Here is a 25053-nt window from a genome sequence, read left to right as displayed (position 1 = left end):
CCAGACGCACTCGTTGTCACAAAGAGACTGACGCGAGCAACCACACGCAGCCTCACGCACTCTCAATGGCAACGTACCATGCAGATCTCTGATAATCCTCCGAAGCTGGCTCTCCCCCAAAGCCTCACCGGCGGCCATGGTCAGACTAGCTCCCCGGCAACCAGTTCACCGGGTCATAAACAGCCTGCTGAATCAGAGAATCAGAGGGACAGTCAGAAACAAAAGACAAGCACGTAGGTTCGCACACACATTTACTACATCCCTTTCACTCTTTCATACAGTCTGTCTGTCAGTCACTCACATGCACGTCAACACGCATGGACGCACACACACACACACACACGCGCACACATATATATATATATACACTACCGTTCAAAAGTTTGGGGTCACTTAGAAATATTATTCTTTATGAAAGAAAAAGCAAATTTTTTGTAGATTATAATAACATCAAATTGATCACAAATACAGGGTAGACATTGTTAATGTTGTAAATGACTATTTTTTTATCCATCATACCCGTGTTCCAATGGCACGTTGTGTTAGCTAATCCAAGTTTATAATTTTAAAAAGGCTACTTGAGCATTAGAAAACCCTTTTGCAATTATGTTAGCAGAGCTGAAAACTGTTGTGCTGATTAAAGCAATAAAACTGACCTTCTTTAGACTAGTTGAGTATCTGGAGCATCAGAATTTGTGGGTTCAATTACAGGCTCAAAATGGCCAGAATGGCCCTTTCTTCTGAAACTCATCAGTCTATTCTTGTTCTGAGAAATTAAGGCTATTCCATGTGAGAAATTGCCAAGAAACTGAAGATCTCGTACAATGCTGTGAACTACTCCCTTCACAGAACAGCGCAAACTGGCCCTAACCAGAATAGAAAGAGGAGTGGGAGGCCCCGATGCACAACTGAGCAAGAGGACAAGTACATTATAGTGTCTAGTTTGAGAAACAGACGCCTCACAAGTCCTCAACTAGCAGCTTCATTAAATAGTACCCGCAAAACACTAGTCCCAATGTCAACAGTGAAGAGGCGACTCCGGGATGCTGGCATTCTAGGCAGAGTTGCAAAGAAAAAGCTATATCTCAGACTGGCCAATAAATATAAAAGATTAAGATGGGAAAAAGAACACGAGGAAAATTGGAAAAAAGTGTTATGGACAGACGAATCTAAGTTTGAGTTGTTTGGATCACAAATAACAACATTCGTGAGACACAGAAAAAATGTAAAGATGCTGGAGGAGTGCTTGACACCATCTGTCAAGCATGGTGGAGGCAATGTGATGCTGGAGTGATTTGAAAAAAAAAGTGGGTGATTTGTACAGGGTAAAAGGGATCTTGAAAAAGTAAGGCTATCACTCCATTTTGCAACGCCATGCCATACCCTGTGGACGGCGCTTAATTGGAGCCAATTTCCTCATACAACAGGACAATGACCCAAAGCACAGCTCCAAAATATGCAATAACTATTTAGGGAAGAAGCAGTCAGCTGGTATTCTTGTCTGTAATGGAGTGGCCAGCACAGTCACCGGATCTCAACCCTATTGAGCTGTTGTTGGAGCAGCTTGACCGTATGGTACATAAGAAGTGCCCATCAAGCCAATCCAACTTGTGGCAGGTGCTTCAGGAAGCATGGGGTGAAATCTCTTCAGATTACCTCAACAAATTGACCACTAGACTGCCAAAGGTAATTGTCTTTGACGAAATTAAAGTTTGAAGGACACAATTGTTATTTCAATTAAAAATCATTATTTATAACCTTGTCAACGTCTTGACTATATTTCCTATTCATTTTGCAACTCATTTCATGTATGTTTTCATGGAAAACAAGGACATTCTAAGTGACCACAAACTTTTGAATGGTAGTGTATACAGTACCAGTCAAAAGTTTGGACACACATGCTTATTACTGGGTTTTTCTTTATTTTTCATATTTTCCACATTGTGGAATATTAGTGAAGACATCAAAACTATGAACTAACACATATGGAATCGTGTAGTAACCAAAAACGTGTTGAAATCAAATTATATTTTATATTTGAGATTCCTCAAAGCAGCCAACATTTGCCTTGATGACAGCTTTGCACACTCTTGGCATTCTTTCAACCCATCTTGAGGTAGTCACCTGGAATGCATTTCAATTAACAGGTGTGCTTTGTTCAAAGTTCAATTGTGGAATTTATTTCCTTCAAGACTGTTGGAAAAACATTCCAGTTGAAGCTGGTTGAGAGAATGCCAAGAGTGTGCAAAGCTGTCATCAAGGCAAAGGGTGGCTACTTTGAAGAATCTCAAATATATTTTGATTTGTTGAACACTTCTTTGGTTACTACATGATTCCATATGTGTTATTTCATAGTTTGTGTCTTCACTATTATTTTACTGTGTAGAAAATAGTAAAAATAAAGAAAAACCCTTGGATGAGTAGGTGATGTCTAAACTTTTGACTGGTACTGTATATACACACATTCATTACCCATTTCAAGGTATTGCTGGAGACAATGTTGTGCTTCCCAACTTGTGGTTTGCACTCATAAGCCTCTGAGAGCTCAATGTTAGACTGAGAATGAAAGAATTAGATGTACTTTTAGTTTGTGAGTTTTACTATGAGCTCCACATTAAACTCAGCATCGCTTTTAGTACATGGTGTTCATGGCTGCTTGGTTGCATAGAGGTAGAGTCATTTACCACAGCAGCTGTTCCTCCAGGCTAAAAAAGACAAAAAATGTATCCATGAAATATTTCTAAAATATCACACTTCTCAATTCAGTCAGCTGTGTCTTTGACAGCCTCTCTCTCTCTCTCTCTCTCTCTCTCTCAGCGTGAATAACAAAGCCACTGTTGCTAAAGCAAAGTGAGACAACATCAACAATAACAGTATAAAAAAAACTATAATAAATGCTCAATAATAATGATAATAATAGTGATTAGACAAAGGGGACAATATACAGTGCATTCGAAAAGTATTCAAATGTTTCCCAGATTTTGTTACGTTACAACATTCTAAAATGGATGAAATTATTATTCTTGTTTCCCTCATCAATCTACACACAAAACCCAATAATGACCGAGCAAAAATAGCTTTTTTGAAATTATTGCTCATTTATTAAAAGTGAAAAACAGAAATACCATATTTACATAAGAATTCAGACCCTTTGCTATGAGACTCGAATTTGAGCTCATCCTGTTTCCATTGAACATCCTTGAGATGTTTCTACACCGTGATTGGAGTCCACCTGTGGTAAATTCAATTGATTGGACATTATTTGGAAAGGCACACACCTGTCAGAGCAAAAACCAAGCCATGAGGTTGAAGAAACCGTCCGTACTCAAAAGAACCTGGATCTCATCGACGTAAATGAAGAATACATCCCAGGCGGCAGTTTGGAAAAGTACCGCATTTACAAGCTATTCATTGAGCCTAACGTCAACGCTAGCTGACTATCGTGAGTGAGTCTATGCTAAAAGCTAACTGGCTACTGGACACAAGCAGATTCATGAGTAACTAACATTCCAATCTACAAATAAATCGCCATGGAAAATGCACAGAAACCTCTGGAAAAAATAGACTTTGATGATTGTAATTTAGCACTGACCTGGAAATTAATCATGTACAGTCGTGGCCAAATGTTTTGAGAACGACACAAATATTAATTTTCACAAAGTCTGCTGCGTCAGTTTGTATGATGGCAATTTGCATATACTCCAGAATGTTATGAAGAGTGATCAGATGAATTGCAATTAATTGCAAAGTCCCTCTTTGCCATGCAAAGGACCTGAATCCGAAAAAAAAATATTTCCACTGCATTTCCGCCCTGCCACAAAAGGACCAGCTGACATCATGTCAGTGATTCTCTCGTTAACACAGGTCTGAGTGTTGACGAGGACAAGGCTGGAGATCACTCTGTCATGCTGAGTGAGTTCGAATAACAGACTGGAAGCTTCAAAAGGAGGGTGGTGCTTGGAATCGTTGTTCTTCCTCTGTCAAACATGGTTACCTGCAAGGAAACATTTATCTGATCATCAAGAACTTCAAGGAGAGCGGTTCAATTGTTGTGAAGAAGGCTTCAGGGCGCCCAAGAAAGTCCAGCAAGTGCCAGGACAGTCACCTAAAGTTGATTCAGCTGTGGGATCGGGGCACCACCAGTACAGAGCTTGCTCAGGAATGGCAGCAGGCAGGTGTGAGTGCATGCACAGTGAGGCAAAGACTTTTGGAGGATGGCCTGGTGTCAAGAAGGGCAGCAAAGCTTCTCTCCAGGAAAAACATCAGGGACAGACTGATATTCAGCAAAAGGTACAGGGATTGGACTGCTTAGGACTGGGGTAAAGTCAATTTCTCTGATGAATCCCCTTTGCGATTGTTTGGGGCATCCGGAAAAAAGCTTGTCCGGGGAAGACAAGGTGAGCACTTCCATCAGTTCTGTGTCATGCCAACAGTAAAGCATCCTGAGACCATTCATGTGTGGGACTGCTTCTCAGCCAAGTGAGTGGGCTCACTCACAATTTTGCCTAAGAACACAGCCATGAATAAAGAATGGTACCAACACATCCTCCGAAAGCAACTTCTCCCAACCATCCAGGAACAGTTTGGTGACGAACAATGCCTTTTTCCAGCATGATGGAGCACCTTGCCATAAGGCAAAAGTGATAACTAAGTGGCTCGGGGAACAAAACATCAATATTTTGAGTCTATGGCCAGGAAACTCCCCAGACCATAATCCCATTGAGAACTTGTGGTCAATCCTCAAGACGCGGGTGGACAAACAAAACCCCACAAATTCTGACAAACTCCAAGCATTGATTATGCAAGAATGGGCTGCCATCAGTCAGGATGTGGCCCAGAAGTTAATTTACAGCATGCCAGGGCGGATTGCAGAGGTCTTGAAAAAGAAGGGTCAACACTGCAAATATTGACTCTATGCATCAACTTCATGTAATTCTCAATAAAAGCCTTTGACACTTATGAAATGCTTGTAATTATACTTCAGTATTACATAGTAACATCTGACAAAAATATCTAAAGACACTGAAGCAGCAAACTTTGTGGAATTTAATACTTGTGTCATTCTCAAAACTTTTGGCCACGACTGTAATTTAGTTTGGTGGAATGTATCATGGTGCCGGAGAAGATGGCTGACATTTTACGTGCTCCTGACCAACTGTGTTTAAAAAAAAACGTATTTCTTAGTTTATTTATTTTGTACATAATATTGCTGCTACCGTCTCTTATGACCGAAAATAACTTTTGGACATCAGAACAGCATTACTCACCACGAACTGTCAGAAGCTTTTTTGTCCTTTAAAGAGTCCAACGTGAAGGACATACTGCTTTCCCGGGAACAGGCCCAAATCCACGTCATTTGGGTGAGGAGAAGACAGAGAAAATGAGAACGGAGGTCTGGCTGCCTTCGGAGAATTCGTAGGTGATCGAATAAACCCCCACTGCCTTCCGTTTTACTAGCTAACGTGTAATCATTGGAAAATAAAATCGACAACCTACGAGAAAGACTAAACTACCAATGGGACATTAAAAACTGTAATATCTTATGCTTCACGGAATCGTGGCTGAATAACGAAATTATCAACATACAGCTGGCTGGTTATACGCTGTATCGGCTGAATAGAACAGCGGCGTCTGGTAAGACAAGGGGTGACGGACTATGTATGTTTGTTAACAACAGCTGGTGCACGATATCTAAGGAAGTCTCAAGGTTTTGCTGGCCTGAGGTAGAGTATCTCATGATAAGCTGTAGATGACACGAACTACCTAGAGAGTTTATCATCTGTATTTTTTGTAGCTGTCTGCATACCACTACAGACCGATGCTGGAACTAGGACCGCAATTAATGAGCTGTATTCCGCCATAAGCAAACAGGAAAACGCTCATCCAGAGGCTTCAGATGAAGCAGATGCTAAGCTGCAGGAATGTTTTGCTAGCACAGACTGGAATATGTTCCGGGATTCTTCCGATGGCATTGAGGAAAACACCACATCAGTCATTGGCTTCATCAAAAAGTGCACCGATCAAGTCGTCCCCACAGTGACCGTACGTACATACCCCAACCAGAAGCCATGGATTACAGGCAACATCTGCACTGAGCTAAAGGCTAAAGCTACCGCTTTCAAGGAGTGGGACTCTAACCCAGAAGCTTATAAGAAATCCCGCTATGCCCTCCGATGAACCATCAAACAGGCAAAGCGTCAATTCAGGACTATGATCGAATCATACTACACCAGCTCTGACGCTTGTCGGATGTGGCAGGGCTTGCAAACTATTACAGACTACAAAGGGAAGCACAGACAAGAGCTGCCCAGTGACACGAGCCTACCAGATGAGCTAAACTACTTCCATGCTCGCTTCAAGGAATATAACACTGAAAGATGCATGAGAGCACCAGCTGTGATCACGCTCTCCGCAGCCAATGTGAGTAAAACCTTTAAAAAGGTCAACATTCACAAGGACGCAGAGACAGACGGATTACCAGGACGTGTACTGTAAGTATGTGCTAGCCAACTGGCAAGTGTCTTCACTGACATTTTCAACCTCTCCCTGTCCAAGTCTGTAATACCAACATGTTTTAAGCAGACCATCATAGTCGCTGTGCCCAAGAACACTAAGGTAACCTGCCTAAATGACTACCGACCCGTAGCGCTCACATCTGTAGCCATGAGGTGCTTTGGAAGGCTGGTCATGGCTCACATCAACACCATTATCCCAGAAACCCTAGACCCACTCTAATTTGCATACCACCCTAACAGATCCACAGATGATACAATCTCTATTGCACTTCACACTGCCCTTTCCCACCTGGACAAAAGGAACACCTATGTGAGAATGCTATTCATTGACTACAGCTCAGCATTCAGCACCATAGTGCCCTCAAAGCACATCAATAAACACCTCCCTCTGCAACTGGATCCTGGACTTCATGACGGGTCGCCCCCAGGTGGTAAGGGTAAGGTAGCAACACATCCGCCATGCTGATCCTCAACAAAGGGGCCCCTCAGAGGTGCATGCTCAGTCCTCTCCTGTGCTCCCTGTTTACTCATGTCTGCACGGCCAGGCACGACTCCACATCATTAAGTTTGCTAATGACACAACAGTGGTAGGCCTGATCACGACAACGACGAGACAGCCTATAGGGTGGTCAGAGACCTGGCCGTGTGGTGCCAGGACAACAACCTCTCCCTCAACGTGATCAAAACAAAGGAGATAATTGTGGACTACAGGAAAAGGAGGACCGAGCACGCCCCCATTGTCATCGACGGGGCTGTAATGGAGCAGGTTGAGAGCTTCAAGTTCCTTGGTGTCCACATCACCAACAAACTAACATGGTTCAAGCACACCAAGACAGTCGTGAAAAGGTGCACGACAAAACCTATTCCCTCTCAGGAGACTGAAAAGATTTGGCATGGGTCCTCAGATTCTCACAAGATTCTACAGCTGCACCATTGAGAGCATCCTGACTGGTTGCATCACTGCCTGGTATGACAACTGCTCGGCCTCCGATCGCAAGGCACTACAGAGGGTAGTGCGTACAGCCCAATATATTACTGGGGCCAAGCTTCCTGCCATGCATGACCTCTATACCAGGAGATGTCAGAGGAAGGCCCTAAAAATTGTCAAAGACTCCATCTACCCTAGACATAGACTGGCTACCCAAACTATTTGTATTGCCAACCCCCACCACCCCTTTTTACACCGCTGCTACTCTGTTTATTATCTAAGCATAGTCACTTTAACTCTACCTACATTACCGTAATTACCTCGACTAACCGGTGCCCCGCACAAGGACTCTGTACCGGTACCCCCTGAATATAGTCTCACTATTGTTATTTTACTGCTGCTCTTTAATTACTTGTTCCTTTTATTTATTATTCGTATTTCTTAAAACTGCATTTTTGATTAGGGGCTTGTAAGTAAGCATTTCGCTGTAAGGTGAAACACCTGTTGTATTCGGCACATGTGACTAATAACATTTGATTTGAAAAGATGGAACGGAATTAAATTTGTAAAAACCTGATGACTACAAAGTGAAGCTACTGTATTATCTCATTGGGGGGGGGGGAGCAGAGAGTGCAGGGACCAGCAAGAGAAACAGAGTCCTGGCAATGGGAAATGCGTCGGCTGACTCAGAGTGGTGTAGATGTTCTCTGCATCAGACTAGGACCGAAGTCAGAGAGCATCAACGTGGTACAGGAGAAAACCACAGACCCCAATGCAGCTCTCTTAGCAATCATGCTGGTCAGCAAAAAGTCAGTCAGATTTCAGCTAGATTGTGGTGCTAGTTGTACTGTTATCCCTGCAAACCTCACAAAAGCCAGTCACCTAGAACCCTGCAGTCAGGTATTGGTGATGTATAACAAGAGTACTCTGACGCCACAGGGGAAGTGTACACTTAAAGTGATCAATCCACGCAATAAGAAAACTCAACCGAGTTGAGTTTATCGTAGTCAACAGGAATGCGCGCAGGTCCATTCTAGGCAGTAAGGCTATCCAGGCAAAGGAGTGGATTACTGTGCAGCACCACAACATCCTGGCCATCGAGAAAACTGGTTCTGGACTAAAGAGCACATAAAACAGGAGTATGTTTATGTATTCCAGTGAGACGGATACTTACCCAGCAAACTGTAGCTGGAAGTGGATGAGTGAGCGGAGCCTGTCCAGCTGCCAAAAAGTGCCAGTAGCACTATATAAAGCACTCAGAGAGGAGCTCGATGGTCTAGAGAAAAGAAGGGTGATAGATAAAAGCAGGTGAAAAAAAAGCACAGATTGGATTGGCAGCCTGATCGTGGTGCAGAAACCATCCGGAAAACTACGAGTGTGTACTGATCCAAAACCTCTCAACAAGGCGCTCAAGAGGAACCATTACCCACTTTCCACTATTGAAGAAGAGCTGCCAAATCTGAACAGAACACACGTTCTCTGTTTTGTGATGTAAAAAAAAAAGATTTTTGCATGTGTATCTGGAGGAGGAATCCAGCTATCACACCACGTTCTCTACTCCCATGGGACGCGACAAGTGGCTGCCCATGCCAATGGGAATCAGTCCAGATCACAAGGAGGAGACAATGATGAAGCAGCGACTCCGGAACCAAGACAAGAAACTGAGAATGCTCCTGGACAGATACAGGAAGCTCTAAGTCAAGCTGAGTCTGGAGAAGCTGCAGCTCAGGCTGAAGGATGTGCCCTACATTGGCCACCTGCTAACATCAGAGGGGTTGAAAGTGGACCCAGGAAAAGTGACAGCCATCAAACAGATGCCTAAGGCCTACAGATGTGCAGGGGGTGCAGCGCTTCCTGGGCATGGTAAACTACCTACCCAAGTTCTACAAGCCATGGCCATGGAGCTCTGCGAGCCACTGCGAAAGCTAACAAATAAGGAATCACTGTGGGAGTGGTCAGAGACTTGAGCTGGCTTTTAATAAATTCAGGAATACCATTGCACAGACCCCTGTGCTGAAATACTACAACCCAACAGAGCAGCTTGTACTGCAACGTGATGCTTCAGAAAGGGGGTCAGGAGCAGCCTTGATGCAGGGAGGACAACCAATAGCATACGCCAGCAGAGGTGTTTGGCATGGAGAGGTTCCACCAATTCACATTTGGACAAACTGTGGAAGTGCAGTCAGAACACAAGCCTCTAGAGAGTATCATGACAAAGGCTCTCCTCAGTACACAAAAAAAGACTACAACGCATGCTCATGAGACACCAAAACTACGAGGTCAGTCTCCAATACATTCCTGGAAACCATGTGGTGCTGGCCGACCTAACAGTACAAGAAAACAGAGGTCCTGTGGGAGGTAGAAGTGGAATCAATCAATACGATACAGTACCTGCCTGTGTCAAGCAAGAGACTAAAGGCCATCCAGAGAGCCACTGAGCTGGACCGGGAGCTCCAGACACTGAAAAATGTGATCCAGAAAGGGTGGCATGAAGTGAAAGAACATGTACCCTTGGAAGTAGCCATGTATTTTCACAATAGAAATTAGCCGAGTGTGCAAAATGTAGTTATCTTCAGAGGTGAGCGAGTCATTGTGCATGCTGCCCTCAGGTCAGAGAAAATGCAGAGAATCCCATTCCTCACACATAGGATTCGAGATATGTCTAAGAAGAGCCCAGGAGTGTGTCTACTAGCCGGGCATGAATGCACAGCTGAGAACATGCATGGCACAATGTAGCACCTGCACTGCATGGGGTGTGAAGCAGCAGAATGAGACGCTGAGCCCACACGAAGCACCCAAGTATCCCTGGGAGAAACGACCTGTTCCAGTTCAACGATGGTCACAGTTGATCATCTCTCAAACTTCTAGGAAGTGGACCATTTGGAGAACCCACATTCATTTGAAAACTGAAGACACACGCTATGGGATACCTGACATCCTTTACTGCGACAATGCCCCCCCCCCCCCCCCCCCCCCCCCAGTACTCGTCAAGAGTTCTGAAGTTTCAGCAAGGCCTGGGACTTTAAAACACACAAAACATTGTCTACAGTGGTTCCCAAACATGTTATAGTCCCGTACCCCTTCAAACATTCAACCCCCTCTTGCACCAGGGTCAGAGCATTCTCAAATGTTGTTTTTGCCATCATTGTAAGCCTGCCACACACACACGATACATTTATTAAATATAAGAATGAGTGTGAGGTGTCACAACCTGGCTCGTGGGAAGTTCTTATAGGACCAGCGCACAAATCATAATAATCAATAATTTTGTTCTTCATTTAGCCATCTTATATGTAAAACCTTATTTGTTCATCAAAAATTGTGAATAACTCACCACAGGTTCATGAGAAGGGTGTGCTTGAAAGGATGCACATAGCTCTGCAATATTGGGTTGTATTGGAGAGAGTCTCAGTCTTAAATAATTTTTAAATCATTTTGAAGAGACTCTCTTGTTCAGATATTGATAAGTGGACTGGAGGCAGGGCATGAAAGGGATAACGAATCCAGTTGTTTGTGTTGTCCGTTTCGGGAAAGTACCTGCGTAATTGCGCACCTAGCTCACTCAGGTGCTTCGCTATATCACATTTGACATTGTCCGTAAGCTTGAGTTAATTTGCATCCAAATAAATCATACAATGATGGAAAGACCTGTGTGTTGTCCTTGTTAATGCAGACAGAGAAGAGCTCCAACTTCTTAATCATAGCCTAAATTTTGTCCAGCATATTGAATATAGTTGCGGAGAGTCCCTGTAATCCTAGATTCAGATAATTCAGGCGAGAAAAAACATCACCCAGATAGGCCAGTCGTGTGAGAAACAAGTCGCCATGCAAGCAGTCAGAAAATGAAAATCATGGTCAGTTAAAGAAGACTTTAAGCTTGTCGCTGAATCTTTTTTTTTTTTAAACGTGTCAATACTTTGCCCCTTGATAACCAGCGCACTTCTGTATGTTGTAAAAGCGTTACATGGTCGATGCCCACATGCAGAAAATAAACAAGAATTCAGGGGCCTTGCTTTGACAAAGTGAACCATTTTCACTGTAGTGTCCAAAACGTCTTTCAAGCTGTCAGGCATTCCCTTGGCAACAAGAGCCTCTCCGTGGATGCTGCATTGTACCCAAGTGGCGTCGGGAGCAACTGTTTGCACGCGCGTTACCACTCCACCTTGTCTCCCTGTCATGGCTTTTGCATCATCAGTACAGATACCAACACATCTTGACCACCAAAGTCCATTTGATGTCACAAAGCTGTCCAGTACTTTAAAAATATTATCTCCAGTTGTCCTGGTTTCTAGAAGATGATGTCTTCCTTAATTGACCTCCCATAAACGTAACAGACATATACCAGGAGCTGTGCCAGGCCCGCCATATCGGTTGACCAACCCAGCTGTAACGTATATAATTTATTGGCTTGTATGCGAAGCAGTCATTGTTTCAAAACCTCTCCTGCCATGTCACTGATGCGTCGTGAAACAGTGTTGTTTGATGAAGACATTGTCTGTATAGTTTTTTGGGCCTTTTCCCCCAGCATTGTACCAGCCATATCCGCAGCAGCAGGAACAATTAAGTCCTCCATAATAGTATGGGGCTTGCCTGTCCAAGCCACTCGGTAGCTCACCATATAAGACCCTTCTAGCCCCTTCTTATTAATGAAATATGTTGCTTTATACATGTCTTACGACTCGAAAGTCAAGAACTCCTGTGGCTTATTTTTCAAATTGGCATGTTTCATTTCTAAATGTCTGCGCAAGAGTGAAGGTTTCGTTGAGTTGTACTGTTGCACATACAACACACTGTGGCTGAGGAAAGGCACTACTCCCAATATAAGTGAACCCCAAATCAATGTAGTTCTCATTATATTTGTACCTCTTCGATGGTCCAACATCCCTGTCTGTTGTTCGGTGCTTTCGGGTAAGGAGGCAGTAGCTCTTTGGCTGCATCAGATTCACAACTGTCAGTGTCCATGCTAGCTGGGCTAACAAATGTAGAATTCCTGATGCTAGCATTGGATGTGCTCGTGGAAGCAGAACAACTTGTGTCGTCGACAGGTGCAGGTGTAGTGCTGCTGGTAGTCATACTACCAGTAGAGCTGGTATGTGTCTCTATGGACGCGGGCCTTACTTTTCTTAACCATTTATCCATGTTTGAGCAAACGGAATGAGCAGCAGCTACGTTTAGCTACATACGGACCGTTAGTGGAATTCCCGCAAGAGAGTAGAGGTTAATGTGATTGGATGTTCCTTATTTGACTAGGCTACCTGTATGACATTGTATTGTTATTTCGCTGAACACTAGATGGTTTAATGTTTGGCAGTGAAATGAGGCTACTCAGGCGAGAAAAAAACATAACCTAAATGTATAGCCCTGTTGGAAAATCTAAATGGGCTGTTCGGAAAATGTGAATCACATTTTTATTTGGCGTACTCCCGACGGCATTCGCATACCTCAGTTTGGGAATAGCCGGTATACAGGATACCCGCAAATTAAATGGGAATGTGGAAAACAGCCAAAAGACTAATGGCAAAAGCAAAGAGTGTAGGTGCTGACCCATACCTGGATCACAGAAATACCTTGTCACAAGGAACAGACAGCAGCCCTGCAATGGAGCTCATGGGATGATGTACAAAGACACTACTGCTAATGAGTAAAAATCTGAACGGTGATGACAAGCTGTCAGCAGGAGAAGTTCAAAGGCAGACAGCAGAGACAGGCAAAGTACTACGACACCTCTGCTAAGGATCAAACAGAGATGCCAATGAGATGACAGGGTGAGAGTTCAGCCACTCAACAGGACAGAAACAGTGGTGGCAGAGGGCCACAGTAGTCAGACCTTTGGAGCAAAGGTCCAACGAGGTGAAGGCAAAACAGGGACAAGTCTTCGGGAAGAACAGGATACACCTGAGGAAGAGCAGAGAAATAGAGGAGGAGCTCCCCACTGTTGAAGAGCCTGGCACAGAGCCAGTAAACAGAGCACCTGCTGACGCCCAGGAGTGGACGCTGCACCTCAACAAGAAGTTCCAAACATCGCAGGTCAAGCACCTCCTGATGTAATCAGCACTCCCCACACAAGGTCTGGTTGGGCCATCCGAAGACCTAAATACCTGAAAGACTTTGTGTGAATGTACTTTTTTTTTAAATGAATAACGTCAATGGAAAAGCAGACATTAAACATTCAGTTCACATTCAAGTTTATTGCAGACTTGGACTACAAGCCAAAGTTAGGTGGAGTCTGCCTTTGTAGGTTAAAATGATGTCACACATGAAACGGAAACTAACTGCTTCTTACCGTCTTCATGTACTGGATGTACTTGTTAACAACATGCAAAGTACAGTTTGCTTAACTATATACACTACCGTTCAAAATCTGCCGTTTCCAGCTACAATAGTCATTCACAACATTAACAATGACTACATTGTATTTATCAATTTGATGTTCTTTTAATGGAATTTGTTTTTGCTTTTCTTTCAAAAACAAATACATTTCTGAGTGACCCCAAAGTTTTCAATGGTAGTGTATATAGTTCATATTTTTCTTTGCCACTCTGCCGAGAAGGCCAGCATCCCGGGGGTCGCCTCTTCACTGTTGACATTGAGACTGTTGTTTTGCAGGTACTACTTAATGAAGCTGCCAGTTGAGGACTTGTCTGTTTCTCAAACTAAACACTAATCTACTTGTCCTCTTGCTCAGTTGTGCAAGGTGCCTCCCACTTCTCTTTCTATTGTGGTTAGAGACAGTTTGTGCTCTTCTGTTACGGGAGTACACAGCGATGTACAAGATCTTCAGTATCTTGCATGGAATAGCCTTCATTTCTCAGAACAAGACTAGACAAGACTCAGAACAAGACTGAAGAAAGTCTCTGGCCCTTTTGAGCCTCTAATTGAATCCACAAATGTTGATGCTCCAGATACTTAACTTAGTCTAAAGAAGGACAGTTTAATTGCTTCTTTAATCAGAACAACAGTTTTCAGCCATGCTAACATAATTGCAAAAAGGTTTTCTAATGATCAATTAGCCTTTAAAAATGGATTAGCTAACACAACGTGCAATTGGAACACAGGAGTGATGGTTGCTGATAATGGGCCTATGTAGATATTTCATTAAAAATCAGCCGTTTCCAGCTACAAGTGTCATTTACAACATTAACAATGTCTATACTGTATTTCTGATCAATTTGATGTTATTTCGGACAAAGAATGTGCTTTTCTTTCAAAAACAAGGACATTTCTAAGTGACCCTAAACTTTTGAACAGTAGTGTATATCTTTGTCTGTCGTGACTACAACACAAAGCATATTGATACAGCCTCCATCATTCTTCAATATAAGAAGTTTGGAACCACCAAGACTCTTCCTAGAACTGGCCGACCAGCCAAACTGAGCAATCGGGAGAGAAGCGCCTTGGTCAGGGAGGTGACCAAGAACCCGATAGTCACTCTGACAGAGCTCCGGAGTTCCTCTGTAGAGATGGGACAACCTTCCAGAAGGACAACCATCTCTGCAGCACTACACCAATCAGGCATTTAAGGTAGAGTGGCCAGATTGAAGCCACTCCTCAGTTAAAGGCACATGACAGCCTGCTGACTCTCGGACCATGAGAAACAAGATTCTCTGGTCTGATGAAACCAAGATTTTAACTCTTTGGCCTGAATGCCAAGCGTCATGTCTGAAGGAAACCTGGCACGATCCCTACAGTGAAGCGTGGTGGTGGTAGCATCAGGCTGTGGGGGTGTTTTTCAGCGGCAAGGACTGGGAGATTGAGGGAAAGATGAACGGAGCAAAGTACAGAGAGATCCTTAATGAAAACCTGCTCCAGAGCGCTCAGGACCTCAGACAGGGGCGAAGGTTCCCCTTCCAACAGGACAACGACCCTAAGCACACAGCCAAGACAACGCAGAAGTGGCTTCGGGACAAGTCTCTGAATGTCCTTGAGTGGGCCAGCCGGAGCCCGGACTTGAACCCAATCGAACATCTCTGGCGAAACCTGAAACAGCTGTGCAGCGATGCTCCCCATCTGCAGAGAAGAATGGGAGAAACTCCCCCAAATACAGGTGTGCTAAACTTGTAGCGGCAGGTAGCCTAGTGGTTAGAGAGTTGGGCCAGTAAGTGAAAGGTTGCTAGATTGAATCCCTGAGCTGACAAGATAAATAAGAAAAATCTGTCATTCTGCCCCTGAACAAGGCTGTTAACCCACTGTTCCTAGGCCATCATTGTAAATAAGAATTTGTTCTTAAACTGACTTGCCTAGTTAAATATAGGTTACATATAAAATAAATAAAAAATACCCAAGAAGACCTAAGGCTGTAATCACTACCAAAGGTGCTTCAACAAAGTACTAAGCAAAAAGATCTGCAAAAAGATCTGATTTACATGAACCCATGTAAATGTCATAACGTTTTGGATTTTTAATACATTTTCAACCTGCTTGTGTGTGTTTACACATACACATGCAAGCACATGCACACACACAGACTTGTGCACATGATTTTGCATGGGTGTATGCATTTAGGATAGCATGGATGAGTGTAATAGACTACATGTTATTTGATGTAGTATCTAAGTTGTAGGCTGTTTATAGAGAGCATACATGAGGTGTTGTGTGTAAGTATGTAAAGAAATGAAACGAGTACAAATAATTAAATAAGGAAACAAAAGATAAGAAAATAGAAAAACATAACACAATTAAACAAAACAGCCCGCAGTCTATCCCACCTCTTTCCTCTCAGCATTGGGCTCCATTTAATATGTATCACTGAAAAGTAGCCTACGCATTCCCACTGTTAGTCTACGCCTGTTGTTTACGAAGCATGTGACAAATAACATTTCATTTTATTTGAAGAGTTAAGGATAGGGCGCAGGCCCCTGTCCGGTCTGGATCAAGTCACGAGCTAAACTGGTCCGCTACTGCGCAGCAAACTAGCGGTGCCAATAACACTGGTATGCCCAATAAAGCCTATTTCAGTTCCGATCGCCAGAACGTCCCAGAAATAATTCTGGGCTCTAAAAATTAGTTTATTATGATCAAGTTCGATCCCCAGGGTGAAGTATTTTGAACTACAAATCGAGATATTTTATTAAATAGTGATCCATTCTGACTACTGCATTTGTCTCACACAGGACCACGTGCTAATCTGGCTACTATACAATGTATCGATAAAATACACCATGTTGACACGTGCCCAGTCAGAGCCTAGCCTTTGCCGAGGACAAGCGCGAATCTGAACTAGGAAACACGCCATTTCCAATCTGATAAGTAGTTGAACGCGGCACAAATATAACAACATCCAGTTAACAAGTCGGACATTTCAGTTTCCCAGTTCCGACTAGTAGTTGAACGCGGCATTTGTTTGTCTCGCACACGCTACTGCAATCGATTGATCGTGTCTCTCGTGTTTGATGAGATTTCGTGTGCGAAATAACCTACTTTCAGTGATAATTACATGTTTAAAGGTCTACTGAAAGCACAATGTTTTCGCCTTTCGGTGTTCCCCGTCCTTACGCAACAGTTTGCGATGGCCACAATTGTTTCAGCCATGAGGATAAAAATATGTTCCACTCAGAGGATACATTTAGCCTATTGTTGTTATTATCGATATCCAAAGTGACCGCGCGTGAGTGTAGTATGCTTGGTATGCATATAGCCTCAAATCAGTTGTCATTAGAGGTGAAGTTGCATAAGACACATTGATATTCATATCAACAAATAGACATTGATTATTTAAGAGAGAAACGTACTTTAAACTTGGCGATCCATGAAAATCCAGAAAGTTACCATCCATACGCAACCTTGCTATGTGGGGCGGAAACAATAACTGGATTGACAAGTAGCTAAACCACTTACAACGCGAGAAACGGGACCAGGACAGAGGGTTCGTTATGTAGGCTATAGTTTGGTTGTAGAGTATTACAAGTTAGACAGTAAAATCATGTGACTACAGTAGGAATTCAACGGCTCAGACACGAGAGGTATGTGGCAGGGTCTACAGTCAATCACGGACGACAAAAGAAAAACCAGCCCCGTCGCGGACCACGATGTCTTGCTCCCAGACAGACTAAATAACTTATTTGCTCGCATTGAGGACAATACAGTGTCACTGACACGGCCCGCTAACAAAACCTGTTGGCTCTCCTTCACTGCAGCCAACATGAGTAAAACATTTAAACGTGTTAACCATCACAAGGCTGCAGGCCCAGACTGTCTTGTTTTTGCACACTTTGTACAACATGTATGTTTACACATATGAATATTACACAGACGGCATCCTCTGCTGCCAGTATGTTGACTGCTGCCAACATACTGTCTCAACTCTAGCCACCTTAATAATGGAAAAATGTATGTAATAAATGTATCACTAGCCACTTTAAACAATGCCCTACATTACTCATCTCATATGTATATACTGTACTCCATCTACTGCATTTTGCCTATGCCATTCAGCCATCACTCATTCATATATTTGTATGTACATATTCTTATTCATTCCTTTACACTTGTGTGTATGAGGTAGTTGTTGTGAAATTGTTAGGTTAGATTACTTGTTAGATATTAATGCATGGTCAGAACTAGAAGCACAAGCATTTCTCTACACTCGCATTAACATCTGCTAACCATGTGTATGTGACAAATACGTTTTGATTTGATTTGAATGTCTGGTTTATTTGTCAGCACTGTCCCACAGTCATATAGGCAGGATTTGTAAGAAAATAAATAAGCTTTAGTGAAGAAGAAGAAGAAAAAGAAAATAAGAACAAGAAAGTGTTTTATGTTAAAAAAAAACAATTTAAAAAAGGAAAGTTTGTGTTATAAAACATTAAAAGCAGATTATAGCCTATTTATACAATTGTAACATGCTACACGATACAGTACACATATTTCAACTAGATATTGTATTTGTACAGCTAGCCTACTGCACTAAACTCTGTGGTTTAACCTGTTGAGTTAAACCACAGATGAAAAATATTTTTGTTTTTCATGTACTGCACGCCTACGTAAAATGGAAATACCTTCGGCAGTGCAATTAAGACTGTAGGATATTTAATGTTTGCTCCAAAAAAGGTACATCGGAACAAACTAGGAGGAATAGAAACCTGATTATTTTGTTACCTTAGCGACATCACACCTCAACGGTCCTCGTATCATTGTACGAAAGAACTGAAAGAACAGACACAACAGGTAAGTTTGATCTTGTAAATAATTTATTGAGCCTAATCCTTCAAACTTGACTCTAGAGTTTTAGCCAAACCAAGATATAGATCAATACCAAAAGACTGTTGTTACATTTGAATTGTTTCAGTTTCAGATGTTAACATGACCTCTTCCTCATTCATTTTTGTATACCTTTTTTTTACATTTCTGTAATTGTAGTTGTAGGCAAATTGTTAAGTCATTTTGAGATTTGTGTTGCAGTTTTTAAAAGAGGGACACGCATGAAGAAATCATTGATAATTATAATTAGCATTTTTCTTTTCCAGCATCCAACCTGACCATGGGATATTACGAAGCAAACATCACTTATGATGACGACTATATAGATGAGGTCTGTAACAAGGAAGGTGTTGTCAAGTTTGGCTCCATCGCCACCCCTGCCTTCTTCTCTGTGGTGACCATCCTGAGTCTAGCGGGCAACATCCTGGTCCTGGCCATCCTGGCCAAGTACGAGAACCTCAAGTCTCTCACCAACATCTTCATTCTCAACTTGGCCATATCTGACTTGGTGTTCACCTTTGGTCTGCCCTTCTGGGCAGCCTACCACATCTGGGGCTGGACCTTTGGCTGGTTCCTCTGCCAGACTGTGACCTTTGTCTTCTACGCAGGCTTCTACAGCAGCGTTTTGTTCCTGACCATCATGACGATCCACCGCTACCTGGCCGTGGTGCATCCTCTGTCCAACCACGGCTCCCGGAGGGGCTGCTATGGGGTCACCGTCTCTCTCATCATCTGGGCGATCAGTTTTGGTTTGGCCGTCCCCGCTTTGATTTTCAGCTCTGTCCAAGAGAATCCCCACGAGGGAAAAAACATTTGCATTGTGAATACAGCGTTCCAATGTGGAGGAAAGTGAGCACATACCAACAGAACGTCTTCTTCTTGGCTGCTTTTGCAGTTATGGGTTTCTGCTACGTAAGAATATTGGAGGCAATCTTCAAGTCAAGGTCACACATGAGGAATCGAACCGTGAAACTGATCTTTAGTATCGTGGCAGTATTTTTCCTTGGCTGGGCACCTTACAACGTGGTTATATTTCTGAGGTTGTTGACCGACTACTCCGTAGCACCTTTCAACGATTGTGAGGTCAGCATGAAGCTCGACTATGGGTTCTACGTGTGTCGACTCATTGCTTTCTCCCACTGCTGTCTCAACCCTGTCTTCTACGCATTTGTTGGGATCAAGTTCAGAAATCACTTGAAGGTTATTCTGCAGAGACTTTGCAGTCGCCGAAGCACCGTAGATTCACAACCGATGGGAGCGACTCATGTTCCCTCAAGGGGATCCATGTATTAGTCTGACTCTTGAAGTTTCAGAGCACCATGGACTGAGCAGTCCAACCATGATCAATTGTAAAATTAACCTCTTTGCTTTTTCAATACATTTAGAATGTTACTTTTTTATATTTTATTTCCATTACTTATTATCATTGTCATTTTGTCTTGTTCTTTTCATTCTATTGTTAATCCCACTATTGGTATTTTAACAAGGGTTAAAATACTTTGCCTGGTGTATTTGTATAACGTATCAAAAGTACTTTTCAAATAGTTATTATTGATCTGAACCATTTTTACAGTGTGTGTACTACAGTGGATATTAGGATAGATACAGAGGAGGACAAATTCCTAATTACGTCTTCAAATATGGGGATGTAGAGTAGATCAAGTGGTGTGGGGGGGGGGGGGGGGGGGGATAGGCCCCCCGTAGTAACTTTACCACTTTAGCACTGCATAATGGGACTTTTTCATAGCTTCAGCTAGGGTTCCACTGCCCTCTGCTGGAGAAAGAAACAATAAAAAGGTTTACAGCAGAGTCCTCAATTCTTTTCCCTGTGAGGTTCAGAGCCTGCTGTTTTTTTGTTCTACCTGATCACTACATTGCACACATCTGGTGTCCCTGGTCTGAATCCCTGTCCCTGGTCTGAAAGTGGTTGGACATAAGCGATGATAAGGGAGGAAGAGATGCCTCTTATGACTGTCATTATGCTTTTGGAGATGTGGGGAGAGAGACAAACTAGGAGTAGGAAAAGATAGTGAGAGATTAAAACTGTGGCCAACATATGAATTTGTTCTAGAAGTCTTTAAAACAGGAGCACTATTCCACTCTTTAAAAGTGTGTGTGTGTGTGGCAAGGGGGATAGGTAGCCTAATGAAATCTAGGCTAGGTGTTGGGGTTGAGTTCAGGAGTTAGATTAAAGGGTTAAATAACCATCTGTCTTGTGTAACCATACCAAATGTAACATATCATACTAAATAGCTCATCTCAGATTTACATACATAATAATACGAAATGCTCTTAGACCAGGTTGCAACCACTGATCAGAAACATTTAGCATGCAATAATGAAGCCCAAATCAAGCGTAGGCCAAATATTTTTGCTTGATCGCGTATAGGCAACTCCAAAAGCACGAGGAGGTTATGAAATATGATCAAGAGACTTGCATGATTTTTAAAATAGGATTGCTATTATTTTGTATGGGTATTATGATGAAGATACTCTCACAATGCATGATCCTAACGCCCGCTCCCTAACAAAGTGGAGTGAGGGTAGGAAAGAGATGAAACGTGGTTTAAAAAAAGCGTGGGCTTGGGCTCTGTTTCAAAATATCACCTTTTTTTATAACAGGGGTTCCACACTTTCCCGTGACACAAATTGTGTGGGGAAAATATTGTATTTTATTCTGTTATATTCCATTATATTCTTACTGCAAAATATGTGTTAACTGTGATCGGGGTAGGTGTGTCTGTTTAAATAACAAAGATAATTAACGATTTAATTCACTTGGAAGTAACCTAATTCAACTCAAAATATGGCATTCTATTCTTTTGAAAAAAAATATATTCCTCTTATGTTTCTTAGGACCTGCCTAAAATGAATTAATAATGGATTTCTTTTTGATGGTGTATGTTCAATGGGTTTATTAAAATAGGCGCCCAACCACATCCGCACACCATTACTACCACTCATCACATGGGAGGTATAAAAGGCATGTGCGAGCAATAATGTGTTAAAAATGGGCCTGTTTGGGCCAAAACATTTTTAAGGAAAAATATACATCAACCCTATGTGAATGCAGAATATATATTTTCTTGTGATGACAGCAAATTACCAGCAGAGGATGTTAAAGCATAACATAAGAATTCACATCCATGTAGCCTAGGTCAGGGTGTTTTAAACCGTCCATGTAGCCTATTTGAACTATTTCACAGCTAGCACACCTAATTCAACTGGTCTATTAATCATCAAGCCCTTGAATGGGTGAATCAAGTGGGCTAGTTCAGTAGCCTTGTAGTAAGTACCCTTGCCTTGTACAAGCTGGAATGTCTCATAGGAGCAGATCTCCTGTTTCTGTAGCGTAAGGCAGCTTGATGTACAAGTACACCCCCTGGACAGGAAGCGAGTATATCGCAGTGCCAAGCAGAGACGCATTGGGTCCCATTTGTACAGTCTTCGATATGACTCAGCCAGAGAAAAAACTCTCAGCCTAATATATAAATTATAATATATGCCATATTGCGGATGCTTTTTTTCCCAAAGCGAGTCGACTTATGCATGGGTCCATTTTTACAAAAGGGTGGTCCCAGGAATCAAACCCAATATCCTGGCGTTGCAAACATGTCCAATCACCGTCCATGTATCATAAGCCAATCATGTATAGCTTATCCTTCTTAGAAAGAATGACACAGCCAAAAGCATCGCGCCCCTCCATCGTTGGCTGACTCAGCCAACCAACCACTAAGAAAAATGTGCGATGTCCAGAGAGTGCACGATCGAGAATGAACTGTAGAGCCAACTTGTTTTCCAACAGTATCATTTAAATAGCAACCGCTAGCCATGCTAACACTTCTAGGGAGAGAGAAGGTTTTTGTATCGTTACCCATGTTCCCCTAATGTTTGAGTGTCCAGTTTTCCGTTCGTTTTTGGGAACATTCTATCTATGTTAGCCACAACCTTCTGAGAACCTTTTCAGCATGCCGAGTAGAACTGATCTAGAACGTGATTACAATGTTCTCAGAATATACAACATTAATGTACTAGGAGCTTTTTATGGGACCTTGCAACAACATTCATGTGTCCAGTTTTCTGAGGGTTAGGAGAATATTCCACACACACACACACACAGAGACCCTAGGGGCCCAAAGTCCATTGCATGGTAATGGTACAGTAACATTACAGTAACTCTAGCATTCATTTTCATAGGTAATAGAACTGTCAAAGTTGGTGAGATCTAAAGTAACATGCAATCTGCTAACATTACCAAGGTTAAGTTATTGCTTATTGTCATAAATGCTATTCAGCTAGCTAAGTTTGTTAGCTATCTAGCTAACGTCTGCTAGCTATGTAAACAGCTTACAGTACAGCCATGCAAAAAAAATTGGTAACGTTACAGTAACATTCACATTCATACCCACAAGTGGGTATGGTAACTGACTGATTCTTAGTGAGGGACAGGATCCAAACATATAACAACATCTATGCAAACAGCCAAAAAAATCTCCATCTGGAAGTTCTAGAGCTCGATTCAATCCGACTATTTGAATCCAGTGGAGGCTGCTGAGGGGAGGATGGCTCATAATAATGCCTGGAACGGCGCTAATGGAAGGGCATCAAACACAAACTGTGTGTTTCATACCATTCCACTGATTCTGCGCCAGTCATCACCACAAGCCCGTCCCCTCCAATTAAAATGTCCCCCAACCTCCTGGGTCTGAATCAGTGTGCTATCATGGCAGCAGAGCCATAGTAGTTGAGGGAAAATAATGTGACAAAAAAATGTAATGTTGACAACAAGCTCAATACAATCCTCAGTGGAGGAGTCTGAACCGCTAACTCAGACGCAGGCGCTGGTGATGTTGTCGGTGCTGGACCAGTAGGTCCACTGGTAGAGACCTGCTTAAAAGGGAGTAATATACAGAGACAGCACTACAGTATGGTAATTTTAGTAAAAGAGAGTACATGTTGTTTTAGCCTGTAAGCTTGATTTCATTGTACCTCCACGGGATGAAATCCACAGACATCTCTGAAGTCCCCTGAGCAGAGCTAGCAAGGACCTGCATTGGTCAATTCTCTATCTGTAACAATACATAAGGAAAGCCTGCGTTAGGAATTCCCCCCCGCTGGTGACTTCCCCATCTCACAGCACTATCAAACAGCTCACCCCACTAACCATCCCCCACACCAGAAACCGGGAGTCAAGGGGTGATGCACTCTGGCTCTCTCTGGACCTTTCCTTAACCTGTTGTGATTGATTGACAAGATCACAGCTTGGGACTTTGACCGTGCATATACTCTCTTTGTTACAATATGCAATGACAATTTGATGGCCGTATATTATAATACAGTTGCTGTTCATTAGTGGTAACGAAATACATTTAATGACAGGTATTTCTAGTAACACGGTATGTTTTTCTAGATGAACACAAAGTTCAAATGTCATAGGCCTATGCATGTTTTGCCAATATCTCTGCATAATACATACTTTTGGAGAGGTCACACCACTTCTGCCTCAGAGCTGGCCTGTTGCCCGCATTGGAGGGCCAAACCCCTCTGTGGTGGCAAATGTGCGCAAGCGGGACATCCACTCCCTTATGGGGCCTTTGGGGCTTATGGGGCTTTTTCGACATCTGAAACCAACAGGCCAATTAAGGATAATGGCAAGTTAGTCAACTTTGGCTATTATCAGCTAGGCTATCATCATGGACTGACTGATTTGAATTCATAAACAAATACTTAGATATTAACTGAGGCTATATACTGTAGGTAACATAAGCATTGGCTAGACATGAGCTCCCGAGTGGCGCAGCGGCCTAAGACACTGCATCTCAGTGCAAGAGGCCTCCCTATAGTACCTGGTTCGAATCCTGGCTGTATCACATCCGGCCGTGATTGGGAGTCCCATAGGGCGGCACACAATTGACCCAGCTTTGTCCGAATTTGGGTGGAGTAGGTCATTGTATAAGAATTTGTTCTTGACTGACTTGCCTAGTTAAATAAAGGTTCAATTGAAAATGAATGTTTATGACAAGGCAGAAGTTTGTCTCCTGGACATCAACGCATTAGCTGGCATAATTCTACCTAGCTAGTCAAAAGAAATTCAGTTGACACTAACTCTGATAGCTGCCTCCATTGAAGGTGAATGTTACTGTAACATTACCAAATTATATGCATGACTGTACTGTAAGCTGTTTACAAAGCTAGCAAACAAACTTAGCTAGCCGAATAGCATTTACTACAACGAGCAATAACTTAACCTTGGTAATGTTAGCAGAATAGCTAGGTGGTTGGAGTTTGTCGGTCTGCACCAGTAACGCTAGGCCGGTGTGCAATGACTGGAATATAATGACCTCTCTGGTATAACTTAACTAACAACGTTAGATAATGTTTATGCTGGTTATGTAGGTAGCTAGCTATCTT

General features: G+C 42.6%; 1 protein-coding gene and 1 pseudogene across 6 annotated transcripts in view; one reads left to right on the top strand and one right to left on the bottom strand.

Annotated features, from left to right (window-relative positions):
• Positions 1 to 17241, bottom strand: part of LOC109902304 (FYVE and coiled-coil domain-containing protein 1) — a 63169-nt gene extending 45928 nt beyond the window's left edge. For 5 of the 6 annotated variants that reach the window (XR_004202414.1, XR_004202415.1, XM_020498570.2 and 2 more), the window contains exons 1-2: positions 17172 to 17241; positions 78 to 187 (exon numbers count right to left, since the gene is read on the bottom strand). Coding sequence is in view for 4 of the 6 variants with exons in the window: in XM_020498570.2 (XP_020354159.1) it covers positions 78 to 138 (61 nt within the window). In the remaining 2 variants the exon portion in view is untranslated. The remainder of the gene's footprint in view (positions 1 to 77; positions 188 to 17171) is intronic. The other variant, XM_020498571.2, reaches the window with a different exon arrangement.
• Positions 17242 to 18496: 1255 nt separating this feature from the next.
• LOC109902310 (chemokine XC receptor 1-like) lies at positions 18497 to 20459 on the top strand (annotated as a pseudogene).
• Positions 20460 to 25053: the final 4594 nt, after the last annotated feature.

The sequence above is a fragment of the Oncorhynchus kisutch genome, linkage group LG13 (genome assembly GCF_002021735.2).
Source record: "Oncorhynchus kisutch isolate 150728-3 linkage group LG13, Okis_V2, whole genome shotgun sequence".
Classification (NCBI taxonomy): domain Eukaryota; kingdom Metazoa; phylum Chordata; class Actinopteri; order Salmoniformes; family Salmonidae; genus Oncorhynchus; species Oncorhynchus kisutch.
The sequence above is the reverse complement of the archived record's forward strand: the minus strand, read 5'-3'. Positions and strand labels throughout refer to the sequence as shown.